General features: G+C 37.9%; 1 protein-coding gene across 1 annotated transcript in view; it reads right to left on the bottom strand.

The window, feature by feature from the left end:
* Nucleotides 1–17,960, bottom strand: part of CLEC1A (C-type lectin domain family 1 member A) — a 27,981-nt gene extending 10,021 nt beyond the window's left edge. Inside the window, exons 1-4 of the mRNA XM_037846084.1 lie at nucleotides 17,651–17,960; nucleotides 6,635–6,733; nucleotides 4,979–5,155; nucleotides 195–346 (exon numbers count right to left, since the gene is read on the bottom strand). Of these exons, the coding sequence (XP_037702012.1) occupies nucleotides 195–346; nucleotides 4,979–5,155; nucleotides 6,635–6,733; nucleotides 17,651–17,765 (543 nt within the window). The 5' untranslated portion in view covers nucleotides 17,766–17,960. The remainder of the gene's footprint in view (nucleotides 1–194; nucleotides 347–4,978; nucleotides 5,156–6,634; nucleotides 6,734–17,650) is intronic.

Here is a 17,960-nt window from a genome sequence, read left to right as displayed (position 1 = left end):
GGAGAACAGAAGTCCCCTCAAGATACTTCAGGGGATCATTCAAAATATTGGGAACAAGATTTAGGCCTTAAATGCAATAAATGGGGGAATCTGAAGACTAAAATCCTTGACTCTTTAGAATCTTCTTATCTAGCTCTTTTAAAAGCTTTACAAATGAAAATCCCTCCAATACTGGCAAAGCCTCAGAACCTTACCAGCACTTCTTGTGTGTTTATCTTCAGCATCGTAGAGTTCTCAGCAATGCAGAAATATTCACAACCCTGCCAGCTTTTGCTCTCTTTATAGAATTGGTAACATTTGTTCCCATGCCACTTCCATTTTTCTGGGCAAGGGCTGCACCTGTGATCTTGGAAAGAAACCACATTTAATAAGTTCTTCTGTACCTGAGTCTGCAGTTTTTCTTCTCTTGAAATTAAATACTATTTGATGACCCAAAAAATAATTGATACCCTTTAGTATTTAATTGCTTAGGCAATGCTAACTACAAATATTCACTGGTCACCCACTGTATGCCAGAACTATAATAGGTGCTGAGTATAAAGCAGAAGGTAAAAATGATACCAGCCACTTGCATGGAGTTTTGGGCCCAGTAATGAATAACAGGAACTTACTTGCCCTTTGCTTAGATAATTCAGCACACAGGATATTCAGTTCCATAAAGAGATCTTTACATGTTCATAAGCTCAATATGTATTGCATTTAAGAAACAAATGGAGTCTCAATATTTTGTTTTCCTTAATATCCTCTCATAGAATAGTAAAGGGTTTTAAAAAATACAATATAGACCAATACGGTATGCACACTCTGCCCACTCTAAGCACAAATAAATAAATTTTAGAAAAAATTAAATACTGAGCCTAGCATGAAATTATAATGATACATCTCTGTGTGTCAGAAATTGAGATGGGCATTAAGGCCAAAGACATTAATTCACAGACTGCGGGTGAGCTGGACCACATATGTTGTGGTTTTGAATATAGGAATTAGGTCCTGAGAGCCGTGGTTTTAACACCCATGTGGGTACCTGGCCTTGGACCTTCGAGAGTTGGGAAACTGTAACTGAGTCCCTTGCGGGTATGTGGTAGGTGGAAATTTCAACCAGAATGAGATCTGTAATGATTTCTTTATTTTAAAAATAGACGAGTCAAAAAGCTAATGTTGAAATCTGAGTGAACAATTTGCGGATGAGTGTTACACTGATTTTATATTTTTTGATATATTTGAAATATTTGATAGTACAAAAAATGATAAATCAATGAATAATTTAGGAGATCATCTTTGACATAACTTGAGACTCCCAAGTTGCTATTAGGTTCACTAGCTTTTGGACTCTCTCAGACATTGCCCCGGAGCTTGCCCCAGAATTCTGCCACGAGGAAATCAATGAACCTGGATAGACTCATTGACTAATGAAAAGAGCTTCAGCCTTCCTAAAACAAAGAACAAGAATGGAAATAATGTTTACCTAAAAGGATTGCTGTAAGGAATAAGGTAAAGTATAAAGAGTACAATTAGCGCAGTGACGTACACATACAAAGCATTTAATAAATACTCGTTTCAGATGTGATCGATGCTGTTATGTCAACTTAGGTGGATTGGTAATGCCTGCTTGGAGTTCTGTACTGAAAAAGATTATAAAACTGCTTCTAGGCTGAGCAGGAAAACAAATCTTTCTCTTTAGTAATGTCTGCCATGATGATTTCAGTAGATATAAACTGTGTCCTTGAAATCTTAGTGCTATACATTGATTAATACCTCATTCCCATTTTGAAATATGTTTTCTTGAGCACTCATAATTTTCACAATGGACAAGTGATTCTCTGGGTGTTCTATATAAAAGTTTTAGATTTATAAAGAGACTGATGGAAAGTGAAATTTTCATTGAGTGTATGAGGGAAGCAAGAGAACAATTAGAAGGAAAGAGACTAAAGATTGAGGTATAAATACCCTGTAACTAAAGAAGTAGAGATAGAGCTACCTCTTCACCTAACTAAAGAGGCTTTTGGTACAATGGTGCTTAAACCATTGGGGACAAAAAACGGAATAAAAGTCAAAAGAAATTCATTTCCCTGGGGACAAAAACAAGAAAGAAAAAAGGAGCTTTATAGAAGTAAAATAGAAATAAGAGAAAAATACATATCTTCTGCCCAAAAGATAAATACATGGACTAAAAATGGGCTGCTCTCAAGTGTTTTGTCCATTCTGTAGTTGTAGATAACTAAAGAAATTTACTAATGATTCCTGAACTGAACATAGGCCACTTTCTATCAATTCTCTTTGCCTATCTATGTGAATGATACAGTGTGATAAATGTTTACAGTTGTAAAAGGTTTTTTTTTTTTTATTAAACTTAGGATATATTATTCTTAGATGGGAGTCAAGTATCAGGAAAGCAAGTATGGTCACATTACCAAGGCCGACACCCTCTGGTGGGCACTCGGTTTCCTAACTCGATGAGAAGATGTCGTCCAAAACATGTTCCGATAATTCCCCCTTTTTTTCTCTTTAGTCCTTCTGTTTCTGTTTCGCCTTCTTTTTCCTTGTGCTTTGGACACGTAAATCAGTTTGTATTTCTGGCCCAGACCTTATTTCTAAACTCTAGAAATACTTGTATTTTTACTTTGTATCTACACTTTGCCTCAATTACATCTCAAACTAAACATGCCCTAAACAACACCCCTGTTTCTTAATCTTCCCACTCATAACCACAAAATTCTTGCCTGTTTAACATTCTAGCTGCTTTGCTCAAAAAATTCTGCAGGGATACTTGACTTCTGTTTTTCTCTTACACCCCACTTTATTCCATTGCACAGTCATCTCCAGTGACATCCTCGTTTGGGGCAATCATCGTCCTCCTGAATTACTGCAGTAGCCTCCTCTTATCTGATTTTTCTGTTTTGATCCCTACCCTGCTGTTGTATATTCAACATGGTTGCAGAGTGAGCCTTTCAAAATTCATGTTAAATCATATACTTCCTCTGCTCAGACCATGTTGAATCCTCATTTTGCTCAAGTAAAACCAAATCCCTTACAATGTCCCTTAAAGCCCTAACATAATCTCTACCTAAACTCCAATATTCCACTGCATCCACACAGGCTTCTTATTATTCCTTGAATATGCAGACATATTTGAGCCCTTGCATTTCCTGTTTCCTCCACCTGGGTTATTTTTCTTCCAAATATTTACATGACTAACACTCTTAACTCTTCAAGGTTCTGCTGCTGTGTTATGTTCTTAATTAGGGATCATGACATCCCTATTTAAAATAAAAACCCAATGCCCCTGAATTCCTGATCACATTTTCATCATCTACCTTTATTTCCCATAGTATTAATTTCCCTCTCATGTACAATGCTTAGATTAACCAACCATTATTGTATGCTTGAGACCTAGGGTTTCCCAGAATGTATGACTTTCAGCACTAAATCTGAGAACGTCTTGAGCAAACTGCAACAAGCAAGTTACCTTATTGTATGTTTGTAAATATATTTATTGCTACCTTACATACACTTCAATAAGAAGTCCATGAGGGAAGAAATCCTTGGGTGTTTTATATGATCTGCAGAATAGGCACTCAATAAATAGTTGCTGAGTGAATGGGTGGATGGATGGTCAGAAAGATTAATGGGTAAGTGGAAAGTAAGAAATGGAAAGCAGCAGAATAAAACTGAGAACTAATATCTCACCCAAAATACCCAAAATTTACGTGAGATAAGCAACATCATTAATATATTTGCATACAGGCTTTATATTTAAACAAAATATGTTTTATTTTCATAGCTTTTTTGTTTGTTTTTACACAGCTAGATGGTAATTCCAGAGACCACTGGTTTCAGAGAAACTTGAATTATCTTTGTGATGATATGACATCCAAAAAAAAAAAAAAAAAAGACAAAACATACACTGAGTAGTCAGAAAAAAAAGAAAGAAAGAAAATTGTGGTGACCAGTGAAATCATTAATCCTATAGGAATTCAAAGAATCACCTGGAGAAATGGAAGGGTGACTATTGCTGTCATTTATTGTTAGCCCTGCAATCAGGGTGTCTGCTTAGGGTGGAGAGTGGTATGTGCATGGAAGAGTAGGAGACTTTGTCCTATTTAGAGTTCCAAAATGTTAAATAAAATGTGGAGACTTGAAAATACGGATAGCTTCCCATTCTATGCATGATAAAGAAAGTAGAAGGGCAGGCTGACTTGAATAGAGAAGACCATCATAAAATCGGAAAACTGAGGTGAGAAAAAGAAGACGTAAAGACTGATGTGATGATGCCATAGCCTTCTCCTGAAGGATATATCAAAGCATGGTTCACCTACCACTGGCATTTGTCATCATGGCTGGGACCTATTCAAATGCAGATTTTTGGTATCCAGTCAAGTCATACTGAATTTAAATAACTGGGATTTGATACAGGTTACCTATATTTTAGACCTGATGCCTGTATGATTGTTAATTTTTTTTATTAGAGACATTATAGGGTTACAGAAAAATCATGCAGAAAATCGAGTTCACATTACTCCTCCTTACTATTAACACCATGAATTAGTGTGGTACATTTATTACAATTCATTCAAAAATTTTGAGAATGATAGTTATGAGTTTGTTAACTTCCTCATGGGGAAAGATTCGTAACCACATTATGAAATGCGTACTACTTTTAGATCTCTATGTGACAAGGTAAATTGAAAAATAATCCTGTATTTTATTTACTTGTACTGTTATTTTGGTTCTTCTTAATCAATTGTTCTTATGGTTTAAAATGCCTGTATTTGAAGATTCTCTTCATGCATTCTAACACACAGTTATCTGAACTACATGATCCCTGTAACTTGTGGTGATTTTGATGCCCACATGCTTTATTGAGTTTGCCAAGCAATTAGTTAAATAATATATAATAGCCAGGTGTGGCAGTTTCAGCCCTCCTCCATGGACGGATAGCCTGAAAGCAGAGGGAGCTCAGTGATCAGGATTCGCTTACCTCCAGTTTTGTTATAGAGTTCACGACAGAGTTTTTCAGCCACACGCTGCAGAGTTTCTGCAAGCTTCCTGTTCTGTGTTTGGAGAGATTGCAGCTCTCTGGAGAGATTCCCCAATCTTTCTTCCTTTTGAGAGATGCTGTCTTGTTGAGTATTGGAGAGCTGGTAGGACTGAAAAACTAACCCAAGTCACCAAGTCAGAATGGACAGCTTATTTCTTAAATTCCATTTCTATTTTTTACATAAAGGGAATACTAAACAGGATAATATTTAAGATCTCAGACTCTGAGATCTCATAAAGCTTATATTCAAATTTGGGCTCCAGTACATACTAAATTGTATGGCTTTGGTCAAATTAATTTCTCTAAATCTGTTTCTTCATCTGAAAATGTGGAGTCGTAACAGCAATTCTTACCTTTAAAACTAAATTCCTTGACCATGTTTACTGCTCAATAAATATTTTTGTATACATTTTCAAACCATTATTCAGTCTAAAACCAAAAATTCATGCATCTGTTGATCATTGTATTGAGTCTTGACAATGTATGAGATATTGTTATCTCATTCAGTCCTTAATTAGCCATTGTCATCATTTCTCTATTTTTACAGGTTTGCAATTAGGCTCAGTGTGAACAAGTAACTTTCTTAATATCACTTGACTAGAAAATTTAAACACTTAGTTTTGAACCTCAGATTTCCAAATCTAAGTAGAGAAACCCCTCTTGAGATGATATAAAGAAAATCATGAGAGTTTCTTTATATCCCTGAAAAGGATGGTGATTGCAAAAGTAGTTATATCAAAATTAAGTAAAAACTTTGGGGTCAAGAAGAAACGAGAAATATATATATGAACTTTATATGCATATGTATATGTGCATATGTATGTATATGTATATATTTCTAATTTTAAAATTTAAAATCATTAACAAAAGTTCTAAAACTTCCTATAAAAATCAATTTTTGAGGTTAAAACTTGTTCTTCTATGTGATCTGTATCCTTGAATCACCTTCTTCAACAGGAAAATTTGCTGTAGGATCTTAATATGATGAGACAGAGTCACCCACTTCCATTTTAAATTTTCAACTTGTCCTTATTAGTTTGAAAATTTAAAAAAAAAAATCAAATACTTTAATACTTATACTCTTTGTCATTTTATTTTTCACAAATTTCCACAAAATACCACCTTAGCTTCCTGGCCTATTTGAAAAATATCATGGTGATTAAAGACCTGGTTTATTTCTCTTTATATTGAGTGGGTAAGATATAAATGAAATATCTTCCCTCTGCAATAGCCTTCTGAGCGATCCACATCAAAAGCAAAATCAACTATTGCTCTGCTCTTTTGTGGAAGGTGAAAAGGCTGAAACATGAATCCATTAAAAAAAAAATTGTGGATTTTAAATATCGGCCTATAAATAAACAAGCAAAACCCTTCTTACCTCAAAAACCAATATATAATTACAGTTGGCGAGGGACTGCCATATTTAATGCATCTTCCACTACTAAACCTTTAAATAGATATCGTTAGAAAAAAAGTACACTGAATTGTCCACAGGCCCCGGAATTAAAGTAAGAACAACCCATAGCAAGCGTTTCTCATCCTAGACAGACCTGAGAACCAGGCTCCTCCCCCAGGTGAGCGCGCACACAGACTTACACAGGAGCCCCAGGGCTATCAGGCCGATCAGCAGCGCCACGCACACGGGCAGCAGGGTCAGGCCCACTGGACGCCACGCTGGAGAAGGAGCCCGGTGGTCTGCAGGGAACAAAAGAGAACTCAAGGTTTGGCTTTTTCTTCCTCTTGGGTCTAAGTCAGCAGCAGACAAGTTAGGGGAGTTGGTTCTGGCCAGGAATAAATTATGCAGGAAAACAGTGAGCAAGGGGTCGCTGGCTTTCCTTCTGTCGAAGGCCGAATGCCAAGTATCACTTACCATTACTGGCTGCTTTCCAAGCCCCACCCCTTCTCCATATCCCTCAGGTCCTACTTTGCAGTGAATTAAGTTATGCATGACCGTGAACTTTACAGGATTGTTCACATAATCTTCCTTTGTCAAAATTAGAGCATGAAAGACTTTCACCAAAATGCCTGAAACTGGCCCTGAGACTCCCTGAAACTTACCAAGGAAAAATTTTTCGCATTATCAGGGAAGAGAGAATAAATTTGCCATCGCTTTTGTGAAAAGCTTCCCAAGCTTCATGTTTGCTTCTTTTAAAAAGCAAACTGCCCATGAGTAATGGGAAAAGATCATTTTACTCTTTCTCTTTGAAGTTTCGTTGTTGAAAGTCCTTCTTTTGTGAGGATTTTGTTTGTTCATTCGATTTATGTATCTCCAAAAATAGACTATAAAGAAAAGTGGTCATCAATTTCTCAAACCTGTATTTAAGCTATCCTGATTTTTGCATGAGTTAAAAAACAAAAACAAAAACAAAAAACGCTGTGGCCTGCATCCTTTCCTTGGCCACATCCCACAGTTTTGCCCCAGGGTGCTTGCAGGGACTTTGCCGTGAGTAAGGCAGGCCCATCATCTGGTGAGACTCCTAGAATTGTGATTAAAGTGGAACAACCCTCAACCAGCTATGTTCTCTGGGTGACCTGTCAGTTCCGCTTCATTGAGCTGAAGTCAGATTCCGACACAGAGAGTAAAGAGACATAAATTCACCACCTCTCAGACAAGGCCCTCTACCCAGTCCAGTCTAGTTACAGAGATTTTGATCAAATATTACTTCCAAATGGAAAGTAAGTGGCAAAGGTAATAATTGAAATATAAAATGTGATCACTGTGCTCTGGGATTTATAATCTAGTAAGGGAAATAAGTAAAAATCACATGGTAGATATATTAACATATTGTAAAATGTGACTTCTTATCACTTCATAAGCATCTCCTTCATAAAAATTCCCAGTGTCTTCCATTACATTTAGCATAAATTCCAAAAACCCTGATTGCTCATTTTGAAAAATGAATTTTATTATGGTACTTCCCAATTTAAAAACTTCCAATACCTTTATTGCACTGAGAATAAAATCTACAGGACTCTTTTTTTAAATCCAAACCTTCACTAGCTCTTTTATGCCTTTCTCAACCATTTTTCCATCACTCAAGGGCTCTACTTACAGTGGTCTTCTGTTTTATCCTTGATCCAAGCAAACTTGTCCCTGTCTTAGTATCTTTCTATTGGCTCTGCCTCTGCATTAATTGATTCTTAGATCAATTATTGGCAGGCTACTTCTGTTACTTAGCTTTCCTTTTAAATGGCATATCCTTGAGAGAGGCTTACGAGTTATCTCTAGTACATCACCCTGTCATAAGTGCGTTTTTAAATAAGATTATTAGGTGACATTTTCTTAGCTTTTGTTTGTTTTGTTGTCGTGTGTGTGTGTGTGTGTGTGTGTGTGTGTGTGTGTGTGTGTGTGTGTTTGGGGGTGAGGGTCTGTCTTCTCTCCCTAGAATGTGCATTCCATTAAAGCAGTGGCCTTGTCTATCATGTTCACCAGTGTATTTCCAGGACTGAAAATAGTGCCTGACACATGGGACTAAATATGTATTTGAATGAGTAAAAGAGTGAGTGACAGAATTAAGACTGGTATTACCTAAACTATGTAAGTTTTAAAGACACACAGAGGGTTATATAAAACAAAACCTTACAGGTTCAATTTAAAAATCTATTGACTTTTCAGCAACACATCTGTCAGCAGAGGGCAGACTCAGCCAAAAACATCTAGCCATGCTGTTTTCTGTACACTGACTTGTGTGAGATTCTGTATGGGAGCAAGTCTGAGAGAGATTTGCTTTCTCCCTGTTTCCTTCAATTAGTTATATGGTTTGGCCTGAATTTTCCTGGAAACAGATTGTTTCTCATAGCATTGGCCCAAGAGTATCTCAAGTCAACAGAACTAAAAAGAACAAGATCAGAGGCAGACTGTAGCTTAGGATACACATCTTCAAAACCCTAAATATTTTTTTAAACTTCTTTACAGCCCCCCAAATTCAACCATGTGGATGTTTCAAGATTCCAGAGGTACAAGAGCATATGTGGATTCACCACCTGCAGCAGCTGTATTTTTCTCCATAGCTCTTATTACCATTAAATATGTTGTAAATCTTACTAATTACTTTTGGTTTGTATCTGTCTTTCCCCAGTAGAAAGTAAGCTCCTTCCTAGGAAAGATTATTGTCTGTTTGGTCACTACTATAGCCCAGCACCTAGAACATCAGATAAAATGTAATACAAGCCCAATAAATGTTGTTAAATGAATGAATGAGAGAATGACCATGTTGATCATATGTATCTGTTGTATGTTTGTCTATCCCTCCTCAAACCTATTTACATGAACACATCTCAAAGGCATCATCCAATGAATGTTGTCCCTTTTTATCATTAATATATTCCTGATCAAAATTCTAAATAATGTTAATGTAAAAGAGAAGAACCTTGGAAATCAACCAAATTATTTATCCCTAAAAATCTGCTTTCCCTTGCATAATCAGTGGGGCAGGATAGGGGATGATTTTCTGCCCAAAGGACCAAAACGAATGAATTTAAATCCTTACTGTGAAGTGAGGGCCTGGACTTTGAGGGATTAGAACACCATTCAGTAATAATTATATCTGTAAAAAGAATCAGTATGTAATCCTTCCTGCCGTTGCCTCTAGTATAGAAAATGAAGAAGTGTAGTAGGTCTTCTGCTAAGGGATTAAAGGTTTTCAAATTCCTTTCCAAGGAATCATTTTTCCCAGAACAAATTTTTACATTTAGATAGTTTTCTACCTTGGCTCTAGCCTCTTTCTCTTCGTCTCTCTCCCTCTCTCCCCACCTCCCATAATATTCACAATCACCTCTCCAGACCTTGTTTCATCTTAATACCGGGAGAAATATTACTCCGAGTAGTTTATGGCAGACATCCATGAGAGAAGGACTATGATGTTGAAAGCTTCCCTTCTTTACTTTGATGCTGTTTTTCCCTCTAGGTGTTTTTTTTTTTTTAACTGAGGTCTAATGTTCCTGAGTTTTATTCCAAGTGCCGCAGGTCATAATGAGGTCTTTCTCTAGAGACTACCCCCACCCTAGAAGAAGACAGATTTTTCACAACATCAGCAGCCTAGGAGGTGCTTCAGTTTGGTTTGGCTTTATCATGGCTTTGTTTTTTGGAACAGAACCCACATGCAGTCTCCTGAGGCATGTTTAGCAAAGAGGAGTGGACAGGCCAAGGAATGATATAAACATCCTTAGGAATAATAAGATATATAGGGAAAAAACATCCTTTTCCTGTATGCTCTTACTGTAACCATACTACAAAAGGCTACAGTGCCAGGGTCAAATTTTGAGCACAAATTCTTTTGCAGTTATATAAAACTTTGTGGATGAGGTAAGTTCTCATACTTAAGCAGTTACACTACATCAGGTATCAGAGAGGGAAAAGTTGCACTCTTCTTGCCCAGGGCCTACAACAAATGAAACATATTACCAAATATAGCTATCAGTATGCCTTTGAAATAGAAACGGTCCTAAAAGCTGGAAAAGATGCAGAGAATTTAAAGAATTTGCACAATGCCCTGTTGCAAGCTAGAGCCAGGATTAGATGGCCGTGCTTCTGTTTCTGCATTTAACACTTCACTTTGTACACTTCCCTTTGAACAAAGACTCACAGAGAAACAGGGGCTACCCTGGTTACAAGGTACATATTTCAAAAAATGTTTATTTGGTCCCTTCGATCACTGTACTTTTAACATTTTTCAATTATGAGATATTGCTGGCCCGTATCTGGCTTTTGGATATTTTTTAAATGTTGAATGTTTTCTTTCCAGCAACTTTCCTTTGTTTCCTTATTAATCCTCCCACATGGCACATATTAATCTCTTCATGGAAAGCTGTTCAGTGTTCAGAGGGTTGAGGGTGTTTTTCGATGAGCTTGAAAACACAATTTTCCTTTCTCTTGCGAGTCTAGTTCAAATAATTGCTCTTTTCATTCTAAGTGTAAATGGTATTATCCTTCTTATTGTCTCAAAAGAGTATACATACAAGAACTTTTGAACTCTTTCTAGAATATTACCGAGTTTCCAAATTGCAAGAGTTCGAAACTGAATTATATTTTTGCTTCCAAGTAAATTTTTGATGAGTCCATTTATATCCTAATCAAGGAGTTTTATTTCTGAAAAAAATAATACTACTATTTATAATAATTGCTAAATGTTTGATCTACTGAGCTAAATACCTTATATGAATTTTCTCATCTATCCTCATAAACACTCTATATGGTAGATATGATTATACTCCCCATTTTACATGTGGGTAACTAAGTCCTAGAGAGTTTAGATATTCATCAAGGACAAACAACCACTGCTAATAATACTGGGGGGGGGGGGGTTATGTATGCTGTAATAGTGCATGTGAATCTCCCAAAAACCATTCCAGAGGGGAGCTATTTTTAACCTTTATTTGGATAAGAAAACCAAAGCACCAAGTAGTAATTAACTTGCTCAGGTTTACACAGATGGAAAGGGACAGAGCCAGAAGTGCCACCCAAGTATTCTGATGTCAGAGCTACAATTTCTCATCATTTCACTATCTTCCCAATGAATCTCACATTAATATGTGCCCCTATATTGCAGCCTTATTTAGAAGCATCCAAAATAAATTATAGCAAGACCCTAGTGCTTTAGCACTTCCAATCTTTCACTTCTGTGGTGTGCAATATTTCAGGAACAGCCACTGTAAGCCATTCTCCACTCTGCCACCAGGTTCAACTTTCGAAAGTATAAATTTGGTCATGCCTTCATTTTCTTTAAGGAAAGAGTTTCCGAAGCCCTATTAGCTTTTTTTTTTAATGTAATTTTATTGAGATATATTCACACACCATGCAATCATCCAAAATGTACAATCAATTGTTCACAGAATCCTCATGTAGTTGTGAATCATCATCACAATAAATTTTTTTGAACATTTTCATTACTCCAAAAAATAAAACTAAAAATAAGAATAAAAATAAAAATAAAAGTAAAAAAGAACACCCAAAACATCTCATACTCCTTTACCCCACCTTTAATTCATTTAGTTTTTGTGCCTCTTTTTTCTACTCGTCTGTCCATACAGTGGATAAAGGGAGTGTGAGGCACAAGGTTTTCACAATACTGCATAAGCTATATGGTTATACAAATGTCTTCAAGAATCAAGGATACTGATTGCAGCTCAATAGTTTCAGGTATTTCCTTCTAGCTATTCTAATACACTAAAAACTAAAAAGAGATATCTGTATAATGCATAAGAATAACCTCTGGAATAACCTCTCAACTCCATTTGAGGTCTCTCAGCCACTGAAACTTTATTTGGTTTCATTTCTCTTCCCACTTTTGGTCAAGACTTCCTCAATCCCATGATGTCTGGTCCAGTCTCATCCCCGGGAATCATGTCCCACATTGCCTGGGAGATTTAGACCCCTGGGAGTCATGTCCCATGTAGGGAGGAGGGCAGTGAGTTTACCTGCTGAGTGGGCTTATAAAGAGAGGCCACATCTGAGCAGCAAAAGAGGTTCTCTGGGGGTGACTCTTAGGCAGTAGGCTTAGCCTCTCCTTTGCAGTAACAGGCTTTATAACGGCAAGCCCCAAGATCAAGGACTTGGCCTACTACAATGGTAGTCCCCAGTGCTTGCAAGAATATCAGGAATTCCCCAGGTGGGGAAGTTTAATGTTTCATTTTTCCCTGGGCCCTCAAGGGGACTTTGCAAATACTTTTTATTCTCTGCCCAAATTACTCTGGGATGTATTGGGGTTTCATGCTAATCTGAACAAACCAACCAGATCTCACCCCCTATTCAAGGTTCCATGTAATTATAGTGTTTGAATAAACTGACCATGCAAGTTAGCATACAGTGTGCTACAGAAAATGTAGATTTTACACCAAATAACATCTCTTCCTTTGGTCCCACACAGAATTTGAGGTTTTAAAACACAGTCAATATCATTCTTTTCTCTTTTGTCTGGTTTACCTTAGTTCTAATCAAGTCCATTTTGTTCATATCTCTAATTGAAGTCTGATCTCTTTGTCAGCTTCTTTAACATTAGCTGCATGGGGTAATGCTGACATTCATAACTGCTGAACTCTGGCTCTCAGTCTCACGTGTTGCACAGATACCTGAAGTACCAGGGCCCAACCAGGTTATACACAAACAGTTCAACATCTCAGAATTTAGAGACATGAATAGATGTGCCCTGTCCTCCAGTTCATGGATCCTTTCTTCTGCCTCTTCAAATCTGCTGTTGTATGTCTCCATTGTGTTTTTCATCTCTTCTATTATTGTCTAGGCATCTGGTTTCCTTGATTACCCCAATCAGATTTTCCCAGACAGGATAGGCCCAGGTCTCAGGAGGAGGCTGTATTCAGTATCAGGTTTCCGTGAGGGTGAGACCCAGAAGATTGTCAGACTTTCCTGGGAGGCCTGTAGACTCTCTGCTTTTCCTATCCTGCCCAGGAGGTGGCTCTTGTCAACCTGTAGTTCTCCACCAGCATACTGAGGTGTGGTATATTTAATTCCCAGTGGACTCTGTCCCAGCCAGGAACTAATGGTGTCAGAAGGCAAGCTTAAGATGTTTCTGGTTACTTCTCCTCCTCAGGCCCTGGGGTCTGAGTTCTCCAAGGAAGGGCCACCATTTGAGCGAGGACTTGCCCCCCCCTTTTCTTAGGGAAGATAAGCCCTTTAGGGAATTGTCTCCTACACTTGAGATTTTCCTTTGACTCTCTAACTATCTTAACTCCACCCTTGACTAGGTCAGTGCTGACAACTGAAAATGCCTGAGGCTTTCTCTAATGAGCTACTTAGAATGAGAGAGAGAAATAAAAAGGGGGAGAAAAAGGAAGAAGTCCTCTTTTCAGAGCCATTCCCCAGCCCAGAGTAGGTACCTGGTTCTGTGTGCCCCTTTTCTTGAGAAACAGCCCTTTTCTGGTATTCTGAGCTCAGTGGACTCCAAAAGCCCCTGTTTTTATTTATTTATATATTTTTTCCATCAGCCCTGCCTCCTCTCCACCAGGTGGAGAAAGGAACCTCTGGGTTCCTTTCCTGCTTACTCTGGGTTTACTGTGCTCATAGTAGTACATGTATTCGGTAGTCCAAATTTGTTAATTAAATCTGCAGTTGGGGCTTGGTTGAGCTACATTCCCTTGCTCCCTGCAGGTGCTGCTTCTTTTCCCCACAGCAAAGTTTTGCAACTCAGCCTGCCTGGCCATGGGGGAGGGGCGCCAGCTCCACAGTTTGGGAAGATTTACTTAGAGTTCTATGCTGCGATCTCAGCTGTTCCACCCATTCCTGACTGGTATACGATGTTGTCTGGTCACAGTTGTCCCTCAGCAGTTTATTTTCTAGTTCTTCCTGGCTATTTACTAGTTGCTCTTAGGGGACTAACTAAATTCCACACCTTTCTATGCCACCATCTTGCCTCCATGCCTATCAATTTTGATTACTATCTGAATTGTGCTAATTCCCACATATTCAACCTGAAGTCATTGTTTTTGCCGTTCCACCTATAATTTCTGTCTCCCTTCATGTAGCACCATCCACATAACACTAGACAAAACCTAGTCAACCTATGCTCTCCCTTACCTTGTCTTCTCACATGGAACTAATCACCAACACTTGAGACTCTACCACCTTAACATCTTGTCAGTTTCTCCTCCTCATTTCCACCATACTGCTTTTAGTCCAGGTTCTTCTAATCTCATGAGTAAGTAGTGCAAAAACCTGGGTATCCACCCAGCCGGTTTCATAATCCTTCAAACCATCCTCCTCATTGCAGACAAAGTGGTCTTCCAAAAGCACAACATTGCTTGAAACTGCCTGTTTAAAATCGCTCAGTGACTTTATTTTATCTACCAGATAAAACCACAATACCTCTGTATGGTATTGAAGGTCTTCCTTACCTTTCCAGACTTACCTCTTGTCCAGCCTCCCCACCCCCAACCTCCAACTCTACATACCAGCCATAACAGAGTGCTCTTAGTTCTCTGAAAGCACAAAGTTACTTAAAACCTCCCTGGCTTGCTTCTCATGTCTCTTTCTGTCTGTAGTGCCCCCATCCCCCTCAGTCCCTCCAACTCCTGCTATCATATTATGAAGAACACCGTAAAATCAACTCAATTCAATTAGCATTCCTTCTACGGACTCTTTTTTAACCACCTCTTCCATGACCACATAGAAGCGACCAAGCTCTCCATGGTACCAGGCACATACTTCTATTATGTACCTTATTAGACTTATTGTCTAGTTAAGAATTGGATTATACTTAAATTTTTGCATAAGCAGAATCATATTATATTTGGTATTATATCTTCAGTACTTCGGAACATGCCCAGCATAACATAAAACTAAGTTTGTGGATAAAGGTCTTGGGGTGTTATCATTCATTTATACTTCCTATCTTCTGAATTTTTTTATATTTTTTAGCATGAGAATAGTTAGTATATTAAAATTTTAAATCTAGAAAATAAGTAGATGAATATATATGATTTATTTTTTCAGTAATTCTAAAGTGAACATGAAAGTGTTCCCATCATAATTGTGCCACAACATTATGTTAATACGGAATTCTCCGCACTGCCAAAGAATTCGCAGTATGATGTCTGTATCTTTGTTATTTTTAGCAGCAAAGTTATATCACATCTACTTATCTAACAAATATTTAGGCTTCTATGATGACATTCCTCTAAAGAGTTGTATTAGCACAAGAAGAAACAAGATATCATCCATACAGGGTAGAGTAACTATTTCCAGATGTTTACTTACAAGACATTTTTGTAACCTCCACTCCTACTAATTCAATTTCCTTTGCTTACAAAGAGATTGCCAGATGTTGCAGTTTGTTTCTATCTTGCTCCATCTCCCTCAACACCCTCCAACCTAGACAGAACGTATCTGTACACCCTGTTCCCTGAAACACTAGTCACTAATCCTGGTGAGAGTTCCTAATTCCTGTTATAGGTGAAAAATGAAGTTACACACAAAACACTCAAAGCCACATCCCTAAGGGCTGATTCTGGGTAAGATTTCTTGGAGGAAAACATATCGTATCCTATGACACGTATCCTGTGGTCACAGAAACTGACATCCCTGCTTTTGTCCCTCAGCTTCATATCAAGGAGGCTGGAAATCCCAGGAGACCCCTAACCACTTAATGGATAGCTTAGTAACAAAAAGCATGTCAGTAGGTTTCCAGAGGAAGATCATTCAATAAATAGCAAGTGAATGGAAAGGTTTAGTAGAGGAAAGGAAGAAAATTAAACATTATTGGATAAAGAAAGAAAAGAGGAAAACAGTGAAAAGGTGTAGGTCCAGATTTATGGAGGTGAAGGATATGGTGAGAGGGAAACGACATATTAAGACAGACATTGAATGAGTTTCCCTCCCATTTGACTGACAAAAATTTTGAACAGAAAACTAGGAATTCTTGAGGAATGGAATATGTGAAAGGAAGCTCACACTTTGGAGTCTATAATGTACCAACTACTTTACATAGCTTATCAACCTTTTCATAGCCACTTTATCAGGGAGGTTTTGTCACTTCTATTTTATATTAAAGTCAGTATGAAATAAAATGTATAAAGTGCTCAAAACAATTCCAGGCACAAAATAAACACTAGATAGAAATTTGCTAAAATTTACATTTTGTAAATGAAGGAAGTGAGGCCCCAGAATATTTAAATAACTTGCCTGGTATCACATAGTAAGTGGTATACCTATTATTAAAACCTAGTCCTTTCTATATTATAGTGTGAGGTCTTTTCACCAGAATTCAAGTCACATTTCTACCTTAAATTGACTGAGTTACCCAGGAAAGAATATCCTTCTTTACGTTTGCCAGTTATCTCTTTTATGGATCTGAAATTTTTTTCATTATTGTGCCATAGGGTATTTAATTGGAAATGAAATTATAAGATGAAATTAAATATAACTACAATCAAACATTTTCATAATTTAATTCCATCGTTTTGATAATATTCTGGGAGCCAATAGGGCAAAGGGTATGGAGATAGGATGTAATTGTATCTGAGGCCACTATTTAGATTACAGAATCACAGAATTCCAGAGCTTGAGGGACTTGAGAAAACATCTGCTTTAATCTTCCTACTTTTCACAGATGATAAAACTGAACCCCACGAATCTCCCAAGATCTCACCCCTTCAAGATACAGATCTATTAAAACAAAGTATCAGCATAATTGTGTCTATTTGGAAATCTCCCTCTAAAACCATGAGTTCAAAACTAGCATTAAGGTAGCATTTGGAAACCTAAATTTCTAGATCAGATCAGATTATAAATGATAAATATAAACAAGCTTGGTCTTGAAAAGAAGATGGGAAGGGAAAGACTTTGCTTTAATTGTACGTACATACACTCTGATCATTGTATGCTATTTCTACATGGAAAAATCAACACACCCTCAAATACAAACCACTATGCCAGCAATAAAATCTCAGAAAACACAAACATCTGTGCAGCTATCAAGTTTAAATTTTAAATATCAATATATGTCACAAGTGCAGAGTGCACAGTCACAGTTAGGCAGTCACTGTAAATCATGAAAATGTTTTCTCTCTTCCCTCTGATGTGTACATTCCTGGGAAGGGTAGCTCATCCTCCAACGCATTCCTCAAGGGCTCTGGTCTATTTGGACCCTGGGGACAGAGTACCTGCATGCTGGGGCTCTGGCCGCCGAGTTGTAGTAGAGGCTCGAGAAGACAGGCTTATGGTGGTGTCCTTATCGTCATCCAGCATGTCCCTTGTGCTGCTGTACTTGGCCTGCATCCAGACTCCTGCAGGGGTGAGGCAGTGAGGTGGTCGGATTACCCCAAGCCTTCTGGCTTCTGTGAGGCAGTCCAGGAACTGGGGCACTGAAAGGCATTCCCAATGTTCTGTTCTCCCAGCAAGTTAGCAGAGAAGCCTCTGCCTCCAATTCCTGCCTGGAGAGGCCCAGCCCCTCTCCAGTGAGCGTGTACTCTG

This window comes from Choloepus didactylus, chromosome 8, assembly GCF_015220235.1.
Source record: "Choloepus didactylus isolate mChoDid1 chromosome 8, mChoDid1.pri, whole genome shotgun sequence".
Taxonomy (NCBI): Eukaryota; Metazoa; Chordata; class Mammalia; order Pilosa; family Megalonychidae; genus Choloepus; species Choloepus didactylus.
The sequence above is the reverse complement of the archived record's forward strand: the minus strand, read 5'-3'. Positions and strand labels throughout refer to the sequence as shown.